General features: G+C 46.7%; 1 protein-coding gene across 2 annotated transcripts in view; it reads left to right on the top strand.

Moving 5' to 3' along the window:
* The window catches only part of LOC144101441 (monocyte to macrophage differentiation factor 2), a 56,727-nt gene that overhangs the window by 21,294 nt on the left and 22,352 nt on the right, over nt 1-13,081 (top strand). Inside the window, exons 2-3 of one of the 2 annotated variants that reach the window (XM_077634617.1) lie at nt 150-561; nt 12,203-12,283. In XM_077634617.1, coding sequence (XP_077490743.1) covers nt 12,219-12,283 — 65 coding nt within the window. In that variant the 5' untranslated portion in view covers nt 150-561; nt 12,203-12,218. Of the gene's footprint in view, nt 1-149; nt 562-12,202; nt 12,284-13,081 lie in introns of those variants that run through there. The other variant, XM_077634616.1, reaches the window with a different exon arrangement.

Here is a 13,081-nt window from a genome sequence, read left to right as displayed (position 1 = left end):
CTCGACCGACAGCGTCGCTCCATGCACACCAGCTATCTCTCCTCCCAATTCATTCTCCTCTAGCAACGCGATTCTTCCCCTCCCCCGTTGACTGCATCTCTCTATTCATCTCTCTTTCTCTCTTTTTCATCCTTCTCGTCGGCGGCAAGATGGCGTCCGGCGCGGACGGCGTCCTCCGGCAAGTGGGCTTTGCGGCAGCGCTCCGGCGCCGTCGGCGGAAGTAGGCCGCGCAGCCAGCTCGCGTTCGCCGCTCGGGTCGGGTGCCGCTTTGCGCCGCCAACGCTGCGTTCGGGTCGGGTTCGGCGGCGCCAACGGTTGCCGCCGGCCGTAGTCGTCGCTAGGCCTGACGCGCCTGTCGTCAGGTGGTGGAAGAGAAGTCGATCCCGTACCTCGTCGCAGGAGAGCGCTCGGCACTCGACCCTCTATAAAAGACGGCGCCGACGTGAGCGCGCCCGTTCGACGTTGGGAAGCCGGAGCCGGCGACTTCGGCGTCATGAGACGCTCGACGCTCCGGCTGCTTACCAGCGACGACGACCAGAATGCAGCGGCTCCGAGTGACAGGTGAGTAGCGAGTGGCTGTAGTGATAACGCTGTGATGTAGTCTTTAAAAATCTTCAGACTGCTATTTATTTATTTATTTACTAAATAATTAAACAATTTTTTTGCGTTTTTAAGAGTGGCCACATACAAAATAAAAGCGAATAATGATGTAAACAAAGCATCCGTAATTACTATATGATTGCAACTGCTTTTAAGCATTTTGCCGGAAAAGTAACCGCAACAATCACTGAATTAAAAGACAGTATTGAAAATGTGTTATTTAATAGCAAAATCATATCAATATCAGAAATGAATGGTAACAATCATAGAAGCAAAAGACAGTAATACAAAAACGATGTTGCTCAATAGCAACGGTCAATGGGAGAAATTAATAGCAACATTCGTGGAAATAAACGACAGTAATAAAAAGATTACTCAATGGCTACTAGTCGTTATAAAATTATCGGACGTGAATAACAAAGTCATACAAAAGATATTACGGATGGCTGTCAAACATTTCTAATTAAGCTTGTACTTTGAACGCTACATAGTTTCTGTAGGCGTCAACACGAAACCTTACTAAAGAGCGCAGATTCGTTTAAAATATTTGAATGATCACTGCTTGGCTATAAGTTGCGCATTTTCAGAGTTGTGTTAGTTCTCTTGACTTGCATGCAAACTTGTTTTCACTTTTGTGGTGCGTTGGTTTTTGTTGATGTGTTTGTCTTTACGGTCCTCCTGCTTGGACGCAATGTGCAAACACGCCTTCTAATAGATATTTTCTGTGTGCGTCCGGTAGGCCTCCCAAACCCTCTACAGGATTAAGCACTTCCGGGCCGCTCATCATACTTGAGGCGCATTTTTATAATGTAATCTTGGTAATGTTGGGTTGGTAAATTTTTGTTTCCACACTTACGATCTGCGCAATACAAAACGCACGCAAGTTGCGTTAAGCAAACCTTTCCTTTTTACTGACTTAACTGTTTCACTTTGTGATCTGGCAAGCAGACGATTGCTCGGTAAGTTGCACTTGTTTGGTCGCAGGTTTGTAGAGTGAAACGTTATATCTCCTGTCTCACATGCCGCTAGAGGGAACACTTGCCCATAGCCATCCACAATAACACAGTGCCAGGTGATTTAAATATTTAAAATTATAATATAAAGTCTTCCATTATTATGTGATGACGTGAGCCATTGTCTAAAGGGTGCGACATAGTGTGCAGGTGCTCCATGGATGGTGGTAACATAGCGGTCAATAGAGAGGCCCTTAGTAAATTACCTGCCAGAGTGCACGACCCAAAGGTGTATTAAATTCGCGTTTTCTTTTGGCTATGATGGTCTAGTTAAATTTCGCGAGAGGGAACCAAGGTACCTGCGTCCGCATGTCAGCCAATGAGAGTTTTGTCCATGTGTTCCGGGAAACAGGCATTCCGTAGAGGAGAAGGATGAAGCATATTACGAAGAAAGGAAAGGCGCAGTAATTTCCTCTCACCGGGTGGACACCTGCCGTGAGGGAAGGGGTGGACGAGGGAGGGTAAAATAGGGGAGAAAGTGAAACGCGCATTTTGTAGAACGGGCGTCACGTGGGGGTGGTGGGCATGCTCAGTGATGACTTTGGGATGAGTGACGTCATGCGGTGGCTCAGTGGTGAACCGGTGCTCGCGCAGGTATCATTGCTGCTTTTGTGCGCCGCAGGGTCAGAAATCCGCGAGCCTTCACCATCTGAATTTCTTTCGTAAGTCAACCTTTATTCTTGCCTTAAATTAGTGCAGTGATGCCGAATGGGAGGCGCCTTCCTAGAGCAGAATTTTCAGCGACAGCGTTGCCTCGTAGCCTCTGGCTGTGCTGACTAGATTTCGCGAACTGCCGGACATGCACTTAAATTCCAAGGCGCGTTCGCGTCGGCGCTTTGGTATCCAGTCGTATGCAGCCGCAAAGTTCCTGCTTACAACAATGGTCCTTCGTAAATATTGAAAAAAATAATGTGCATTAGCGCAGCTGATACAGGATATACAGAGCGAAAGCAAGATTGAGGTCTCCACTCACCCACGGAGCCGGTTGTGCATCTTTCCTTTCGTGAAAATGAACGGTCCTTGCAAAGTTGTCAACGCCAATGAACTCTATAAACGCCGTCGGCTCACTTGCTTTGTTTGGTTCTTGAGGAAAGGAAATGGCACAGTAACCGTCTCACATATCTCGGTGGACACCCGAACCGCGCCTTAAGAAAGGAATAAAGGAGGAAGGGAAATAACAAAGGTGGTGGTGGTAGTGGTTATTTATTAAAATAATAGTAAAAAGGAAGGAAAAGGTTTTTGCTAGCCCCGGCATCTGCCATCGATACTGAAGCACCTGAGCTGGGGCAGCGGAAATAAAGGATAGCAGGCAGAATGGAGAAATTAAATGAAAGAGGTGAGGGGACAGGAAGAGAGGATAGGGGGAGAAGTAATATGTACAAACTATTGAAAACTGAAAATTATTAATAATAATAATTGGTTTTTGGGGAAAGGAAATGGCGCAGTATCTGTCTCATATATCGTTGGACACCTGAACCGCGCCGTAAGGGAAGGGATAAAGGAGGGAGTGAAAGAAGAAAGGAAGAATAGGTACCGTAGTGGAGGGCTCCGGAATAATTTCGACCACCTGGGGATCTTTAACGTGCACTGACATCGCACAGCACACGGGCGCCTTAGCGTTTTTCCTCCATAAAAACGCAGCCGCCGCGGTCGGGTTCGAACCCGGGAACTCCGGATCAGTAGTCGAGCGCCCTAACCACTGAGCCACCGCGGCGGGGCAAACTGAAAATTGAAAGTTGGATTTTGAGGATAGGCGTGGCGCTGCGAAGCTGCGGAACACCTGTGGCTCGGTGCTACTAGTGGCGCATGCGCAGTAGTGACTAGGGAATGAGAGAGAGAAACAGGCGACGAAGTCGTCGGCGGCCACCTCCGCCCTGCGTGACGTCACTCGTGCTCCGACATACGCCGGCTCGCGCGAAGCGCGGTGTTGACTAGCGTTATGAGGCTTTTCGCTTCAAAAAAAAAAAATCCACCCTCTTCCCTTTGTGTGTGGCTATCTTACACCCGAATCCTCTGCTTGTTTTCTCCGCTGCTGTTTTTACGCCTGAGAGTAAAATTCTTTAAAATCATTTATTTAGCACAGTGGGAGAAATATTCAACTTTCAATATAACCGGAGATGTCTTCAGGGTCATGCACTGGGATTGCCAGATTCTGATGGCAAATGCATGCAAACTGCAGCCTTCAACGCAAATGTGTTGCAGGTGGTTTATTTGAGCGATATCAGAGGACTCGTAAGCGGAGGGAACTCTAGTAATCGCCTGCAATGCTGCTTGGTTGCCGAAGGCTTAACGGCTACAGCGAAGTAAGGGCTATAACGAAAGCGAAGCTGTAGTGAATATTGTGAACCCGCAGCGGTGGCCCACCTCAGTGGTCAGGGCGCTCGGCTACTGATCCGGAGTACCTGGGTTTGAACCCGACCGCGGCGGCCGCGTTTTTATGGAGGCAAAACGCTAAGGCACCCGTGTGCTGTGCGATGTCAGTGCACGTTAAAGATCCCCAGGTGGTCGAAATTATTCCGGAGCCCTCCACTATACGGCACCTCTTTCTTCCTTTCTTCTTTCACTCGCTCCTTTATCCCTTCCCTTACGGCGCGGTTCAGGCGTCCGCCAAGATATGTGAGACAGATACTGCGCCATTTCCTTTCCCCCAAAAAACAATTATTATCATTATTATTATTATTATTATTATTATTATTATTATTATTATTATTATTATTATTATTATTATTATTATTATTATTATTATTATTATTATTATTATTATTGAATTTTGTGACGCGCCGTACGAGGCAAGCGCGCCAGTATGGTTTAAAACTGAGTTTTCTACTTCCCAACATGAGCCGATATTACCGGCTTAAAAGTGCAAACAGCGACTTAAGTAAGACTGGGAAAGCGAAGGTAAAACAGGCAGTAAATTGAATAAATTACAGGTCAGTACTATGAGGAGGATGCTTGGTACGGCAGACTCTCGATGAAAGAGTTTTTGGCGATACAAGAACTGTAACTATAAATCGATGGTTGAAGGCTGTCTTCAACGCGAGTGTTTTGGCATTCAAGTGCCCAACTGCCCACAGTTAGTAAGTGTAGTTGTACAGACGCCAAATATTTCACTTCACTTACTTCACACGTCTCAAATTGGAATTCATTTCTAGTTCTGCATCGAATTTGAAAAGGCCCTAAAGAGAACATGCTCCTACACACGCAACCTATACTTAGGAAAAAAAACAATAAAAATGCATGGTTAAAATTGACAGTTGAAGCGTAATTTTTTATACGCTAATAAAGCATTCTCTTTCATGTGTTTCCTAACAGTGCCTGTCGATTGTGATCGATCTCTCGTTTGACCTTCACTCACATCTTGGGTATTTCACTAAACGATTCGAATCGAAAACGCATTCGGCCTCGCCTTGCCTTATGCCGCCCTACCTGCATGGCTGGGTAGTCTGGTAGAGCGACTACAGCTGAGAGACGGTGGTCCCGGGTTTGAACCCCGCACCATGACCAGTTTTTTTTTTGTGTAACTAAAAGATATAACGCTTCATAGCATTCTCTTGCAGTTATATACAGCTGAGCTTAAGTAGACGTTAACTATAATTATCTGATAGCGATTTTGTTCTAGAATTACATGGCTGAAAGACAGGGGAACTTAGAGTGATTTGGAGTTTTTTTTTTTGTTATACTAAGTTATTGCACTGGCAGTAATTTGTAAGCAGATGTAACCATTGGTTCCTGCTTGCTTTTGTAAAAATCGCGCATAATGACGATTTTAATGGGGCTGGGGCGCCTTGTTTAAAGAGCGCCAAAGTTAACGTGTTCTGTGTGCACGACTTGAGGGTCGAAGACACATTTTTTCCAAGCATTTCATCCCAAAGGAACCGAACGCTAGGCCAGGGGAAAGCTTGTACCTATTGTATCACCCCGCCTCGTATGTGGGAAGTGAAGGGTTCGATCTTCGGTGCCGCCGGGTACCCACCGGTGATACAATGGGTACGTGCTTTCCCCTGGCCTGGCGCTGGGCTTCACTTGGGTGACATGCTTGAAAAACGGGTATGTGACCTCATCTTTTGTAAAAAGAAATACCTTGTGTCAAGGCGATCTTTGACCAAAGCTGCCCTTACGCCACCCAAATCCAGTCACCACCACCACCACTATCACCACCTAAAGTATCACCAGCGAGTACCCGGCGGCATTGGGAATAGATTCCAGCATGCGAGGCGGATGCTAGAGGCGCTGGGCTACCGCTGCAGTTAACAGCGTACACATGCCTTTAAAATGCCTGTGTAAGAGTGTTCCTCAGAGTAAAACTCAGTGAACACACTACCTGCAATGCACTACACTACACTACATTACATACACTGCACTACATACACTACAGTGCACTACACTGCACTACACTGCACTACACTACACGCGGGTTCGATCCCGGCCGCGGCGGTCGAATTTCGATGGAGGTGAAATTCTAGACGACCGTGTACTGTGCGATGTCAGTGCACGTTAAAGAACCCCAGGTGGTCGACATTTCCGGAGCCCTTCACATCGGCGCCCCTCATAGGCTGAGTCGCTCTGGGACGTTAAACCCCCATAAACCAAACCAAACCAAACTACACTAGACTACACTACACTACACTACATTTACGTCTTCACCATGTTTTTTTTTTTCCAAAAAGCGCAAGAAAACGCATGAACGTATGAAAAATTAACTAGCCGAGTTCGAAGCACTACGACAGTATAACCCCAAAGTTCAAGGCCATGACCCCCAAGACAGCGCGACGGTCAGCAGAGACGCAGAGCACAGGTACAGCATCAGTTTCGGCGTGGTCGGCTATAGCCACTATAGCGTTCAAATCCAATTACACGCCGATATAGACGCACGCGTGGTTCTCTGGGTAGCGCGCGTGTGCTATTGATTTACCGCCGGCGCCACCACCGCTACAGCAGCGCGGACCTGTCCGCGAAGGCGTCGCTCGCGTGCGGCGTACACAGGGGAAAGGAGAAGGAAGTCATTGATGTTTTGGGAAGCCGGCGGCCGCGGTGACGTCACCCGCTTGAGCAGACGACCCGGCATCGAACGCAGCTGGGCTGCAGGCGCTATATTTAGTGCCGGAATGATCCGCTGGTCGCGCACCGGTCGGGTTGCGGCTTCCCGGAATGACGACACCGTTACTCGTGCTGGGCCTTTTCCTTTGAAAAAAAAAAAATGGAAAAAAAAGACGGTGGGTTTGCGTAGTTAGGCCAAATGCGAATTAGGTACGCTACCAGTTCGGTTTTCACTTGTGTTCCGGTGCTCAAATCCAATGTTCACGGATGGCAGTTGTTTAAGTAGCGATAATGGGTTAATGTCCATCTAAGCGGAATTGCTAATTCTCTACATTCATAGATTCCTGGAAGTCTGCTAACCACTCCTGGCGCAGTGGTGCAGCGGTCAAGCGATGCGCCACTGCCCTTCTATGACAGGTGCTACAATCGGTGGGACTTGGGTTGGGTTGCGACACAGGTTGGTCTTCCCGAGCAGCCGATCACGATTAATTGAGCTGCCGCCTGGCACGGTGGGCACGTTTCTAGGTATATAGACACGGTGTTTCACCTAAGACTTTACGCAGCCTTTAAAAGTGGGCTCTCTGAGTTTAGAAGAGCGCTTTTTTTTCGGCATTGCATTTTCAGCGGTGTAGTACATCACAATACAGCTTAGGTGTGCAACAGGCTGTATAACTAATATTGAATAGTTGACTTTCTATCTATCACTGTTAGGCTCTTTTTATTACTGAGAGGCGTGTATCCCACCGTAAGCAATAATCATATCAGCTTTTAGAATTTCGAAAACGCGGTTACCCTCGGCGCTGTGGGCCAACAAATTTTGGCTATTTCGACGAGTTACATGCACTGGAGAGGTTGCATTGCGTGCAAGCTCCTTCGAAAACGCATGTATTTTGGAGCTATCTAGCCAAAATTTCTTGCCTCTCCAGTGCACGTAACTAGTCGAAATAGCCAAAATTTGTTGGGCCACAGCGCCGAGGGTAGCTGCGTTTTCGAAATTATAGAAACTGATATGGATAATACTTCCGGTGGGCTACATGCATCTCGATAATTAAACAGGCTAACAGCAATAGTTACAAAGTTAATTATTCAATATTAGTTATACAGCCTGTTAGTTGGTATGTCTTAGCTTTGTTGTGATGCGTTTGTGATATATATATATATATATATATATATATATATATATATATATATATATATATATATATATATATATATATATATATATATATATATATATATATATATATATATATATATATATATATATATATATATATACACACACACACCTGGGTAGGTTGCCCACCCCTCGGTGGGCAGATGAGCAGCCTGCAACAAAACAGGCTTCATACAATCAAACAATCACACAAACACACAACGGCTAAATGTGGGAATAGCCAATATAAGTGCCAGCGCACTAAAAAGCAAATACAAGCGCATACAGGTACAGACATACTTAACACTCTCAGAAAAGACGGGACTTGGTCCTCTGCAAAAAATTATTTCCGGAGCCTGGAATTGGGCTTATATCTTTCCAACCAGTGCATCAGACCTTCCTATCGAGGTGTGTCGCGGCAAAACACTGCGCCGTTCGTCGAGCCGAAGGAAAGTGGCGCGGGAGTGGCCTTTGACTTGGGAGTGCGCCGGAAGCTGACGTCATTTCCGGGACGCTCTGCGCCAGAGGCACTTTCCTGTTGACAGCGGCGGCGCTGCACAGCTGAGAAACCCGAGGACGGACCATAAGAAGTGGAAAAAAAAACGAATAAAAGAACGCCTAGGCCGTAGACACGCTACAGGAGGGTTGTTACTGAACCTGAATCGTTGCTCGGCCTCGGGTCGCAAAAGGTGTAAATCTCTACCATGGACACCGATTAAAGCCCAAGTTTATTGGCCACTGAATTAATTATAATAATAATTGGTTTTGGGGGAAAGGAAATGGCGCAGTATCTGTCTCATATATCGTTGGACACCTGAACCGCGCCGTAAGGGAAGGGATGAAGGAGGGAGTGAAAGAAGAAAGGAAGAGAGAGGTGCCGTAGTGGAGGGCTCCGGAATAATTTCGACCACCTGGGGATCTTTAACGTGCACTGGCATCGCACAGCACACGGGCGCCTTAGCGTTTTTCCTCCATGAAAACGCAGCCGCCGCGGTCGGGTTCGAACCCGGGAACTCCGGATCAGTAGTCGAGCGCCCTAACCACTGAGCCACCGCGGCGGGGCCCCCCACTAAATTCACTGATGATGAATTGTAAATGAAGGGGGGGGGGGGGGGGGGGTTGACGTTCCGAAGCTAAGTACGGGCTACGAGAGACGCCTTGGTGAATCACTCCGGATTAACTTGGACCACCTTAGGTTGTTCGACGTGCACTCACATAGTACAACACACGAGCGCCTTTTGTGATTGATAGTGATGCAATGGCTAAACCCTTTCTTTTGCATCAAGAATATCGCAGCTCTGAAGTATGACGTTTGCATATTTCGTAAAGGGACAGCAGTTCACAATCGGTAGCGAGGTGCTGGAAGTGGTAAAGGAATACGTATACTTAGGGCAGGTAGTGACCGCTGATCCGGATCATGACAGGGAAATAACTAGAAGAATAAGAATGAGGTGGAGGGCACATGGCAGGTTCTCTCATATCATGAATGGCAATTCACAAATATCCTTCAAGAGAAAAGCATACAACAGCTAGTATCTCACCGGTACTCAACTATGGGGCAGAAATGTGGAGGCTAACGAAAAGAGTTCAGCTTAAGTTAAGGACAACGTAGCGAGCCATGGAAAGAAAAATGATGGGTGTAACGTTAAGAGATCGGAAGCGGGCAGAGTGGGTGAGGGAACAAGCGCGTGTTAATGACATCCTAGTCGAAATCAGGAGGAAGAAATGGGCTTGGGCAGGGCATATGTAATTCGAAGGCAAGATAACCGCTGGTCCTTAACTGAGTGGATTCCAAGAGAAGGCAAGCGTAGCAGGTGGCGGCAGAAGGCTAGGTGGGCGGATGAGATTAGGAAGTTTGCAGGCATAGGGTGGGCGCAGCTGGAAAAGGACACGGTTAATTGGAGAAACATGGGAGAGGCCTTTGCCCTGCAGTGGGCGTAGTCCGGCTGATGATGATGATATTTTGTGAGAAGAGTTGCAGGCAATGAGCGCTCTATAGTCAGATTAGATTAAGTATACTCAATGCAGCAGTTACACATGACTGTCGCATATTACATCTTACAGTAGAATGCATGACGGAAGCCAACAAACAGTCCACCGAAACCAAGAAGCATACGGGATTTTTTTTTTAAATGGTGGTGTTCGTCAATAGACGTTATAAGGAGACTATTTTTTCTAAGGCAATTGATTAGAAGGCAGAAGAAAAACAACCACGTGCCGTCGGTGGGATCGGAACCTCTCTGCGTAATAAAACACGTTGGCGGGCTAGTGGCATTTCTTCTAGGTAAGTAATTGAGCGCTAGTTATTTCAGACTAGCGCACAGAAAGTCATGACAGGACGTGCGCTGGCTCCAACCAAGTTTATTTAAACGCATACTCGTATATTTGTCTAGAAGGAAGGCAATCTGCGCATGGGCATTTATCACCACAAAAAACACATCTTACATTAAGGAGGCTAGACAGCATTTCACTTGCAAAGAGACTGAAGTTGTGCTGGAGCACGGGTTGCCTCTCTCCTTGATAAAATAATGATCCAGGTAGTTCAAATGCTAATCTAGTCTTACTTCTCGTGAGTTGAGGAAAGCAAAATTCTAACCAGAAGTTAGGTTAGATTATCCCGATAACTATCTGAAGCGTGATTTTATCAAGAGGAGAGGTGACACGCGTATCAGCGCCACTTCAGTCTGCCTGTGAACAAGTGAAATCGGATTTTTTAAGAATAGGCGATCAAATGCTGTCTATAGCCTCCTTAATCGACAGTTTTTTTTTGTCTGATACACGCGCATGCACTCACTGCTTTCCATTTAGATGACCGTATACGAGTGTGTGTTCCCATAAATTTAGTTGAAGTCAGCGCCCGTCCCGTCACGCCTATCTGTGTGCACGTCAGAAATGAGTAGCACTCACTCTTCTAGAAACAATACTGAGTTACGAGAGATAATTAAGGGCCGTAAAGATTTGTTTTTTTTAGCCACTTACCAGAAGATGGTGGCTTCCATCAAAAAACTTTCTCTTCCTTGTATGTTTTTAATTCGAAGCCATAGCTTGCGCTGGTAGGCTCATTCATAAGGCATGCAGGATTGCGCGCGCCGCCTATCAAGCGGGGAAAATGCTTGTATGAAATTGAATTTGAAAATTTGAATACCTGGGGATAACTGCGTCTGAAATTATTGCGTAAGCTGCGTTAAGTTTGCAAACGCAACGTTCGCCACTTTTTTTTTTATAGTGATAGCTACATTACGCTAGCTTTTCGCAGTGTTGTAGGCGTTACCGAAAAAAAAGTAAATACGTTACTCGTTACGCTAAACAAAAAAGAACGCGCTACCGCCCCACGTTACCTACAAACAAAGGTAACGAGCTACTGTTACCGAAAAAAAGTAACGCACGTTACTTTGCCGTTACTTCATGGCCATAAATTTTAACTAGTGCGTCTTCGCTGCAGGAACTCACGATAACTTTATAAAGCTCATATTTGACATAAAACTTCTTGCCCAAACAACGATTTTACGCGAAATCCTGATTTATCGAGAATACTGTGCACAAATGTGCAGGCACTTAGCAATGTTATAGTGGCCTAAAGTTGCCTGTAGAGTTACATGTGATGAATTCTAACTCTGTGGCACATGGTGAAGCCGTTTTCTGAATGTGGCATTAAACACAGAATGACACTTCATCATCTATTATAACTTCACAAAGAAAACATCGCTGAAGTCTCAACAAATTTAGAGTAATTCTGAAAAATGTGATGGTTCCAAAATGCTCGGCATGCTTCTACTCTTTAGAGAGCTGTGTGTGTGAGTGGTGCGGGAAGGGGGGTAGGTGAAGGCAAGTGTGTGAATTCGTGTTCGTGAATGTGTCTCGTGCTTTAGGCTATTCTGTCTTTTTCTTTTAGTTGGGCGCATTGTCAGGGGCGGGTGTTTTCTGGCATGCATGTGAGCCTCAACATGGGCCATCGAGAGCACCTGTACATTTTGTTTGTTTGCAACATCACTTTAGGTGCTCTGCGATTTTTTTTTTTAAAAAGGGGCGTAGGGGGACAATTGGAACAAAAAGTAACTAGTAACGTGACGCCTCAAGTTACCGAAAAATATTAACGTAAGTACGTTACCCTCTACAGTTCCGAAATGGTAAAGAGCACGTTATTAAGTTACCGAAAAAGTAACACGTTACCGCCAACACTGGCATTTCGAGCCTTCAGCGTGGCGGCGCGCCACCCTATGGCTGTCACGCTGTCACGTGGTGCGGAGCAGCTGCCGGCGGAGCGGCGCAGTGGCCGATCACGTGGTTCGTCACGTGGTCGGTCACGTGACCAAGTTCCACTCGGCCAGCTGTAGCTATCGCGTCACTCCAGGTTTAACCAAAGCTAAACCACCGCCAATTTGTTTTTGCTTTGCAGATGACGTGTCCGACCAATGGCAAGTGTAGGAGCGCACGGCGGCCTGTGGCGGTACCGCTCCATCATGAAGGACTTCTCGAGGTGAGCCGGAAGTGACGTATGCATGGCGCCACCATTCTCTTGACATCCGGCTTTCGCTGTCCGCGCCCACATGTACCTCGGGTCACTAGCATGTCGAACAACGCATCTGCATGTGTGTTCATCGCGTTAAAGAGAAGACCAAAGCATATTAGGACCCCAGAGTATAGCGCGCGAAAGCAGACCCTGTTGCCTGGGAAGTTTTGACCGACCCTGTACGTTGTACGATACACCAGTCCGTATAACGGTGCTCATTTGTAATGTAGATTCGGCACTCAAAACTACTGAGATATTACTATGTTTGCATTAATAATAAAAGTTCTTTAATCAGTGCAGTGCAGGAAATCATGACAGTCTAATATAGGGTCATTCCTTGTGGGAACTGCCTAAGCAGTGTATACAAGCCTCGCAAGATTCAGTAGCCAGACGGTTGATTTCTGAATTCTGTTTATTCTCCTGTATAGGTCGGATAATTGCGTTTTGCTTTCCGCTTAAAACCCCCGCCAACGGTCCTCATCAACACCGACATCGACGTGGTACACTATGTAGGAGCAGTTCGAGGACCCAAATATAACCCGACATCGTCCTCGCAACTGCGCATGCCCAGTGTCACGCCACGCTTATCGTTTACCGTGCAAGCCGCCATTTCCATCTGACCGCCGCGAGCCGACCCGCAGCGCCCCCTCGTTCGTTTACTTTCCCACATGGAGGAAGGAAAGAACTCAAGAGAGTTCAAATATTTTGAAGCCGGCTACCCCCTGCACCCCCCCCCCCCCCCCCTCACTTCACCGCCGTCTCAGC

The sequence above is a fragment of the Amblyomma americanum genome, chromosome 8, assembly GCF_052857255.1.
Source record: "Amblyomma americanum isolate KBUSLIRL-KWMA chromosome 8, ASM5285725v1, whole genome shotgun sequence".
NCBI classification, from domain to species: Eukaryota; Metazoa; Arthropoda; class Arachnida; order Ixodida; family Ixodidae; genus Amblyomma; species Amblyomma americanum.
Note: the sequence above shows the minus strand (reverse complement) of the source record. Positions and strands in the feature narration are given on the sequence as shown.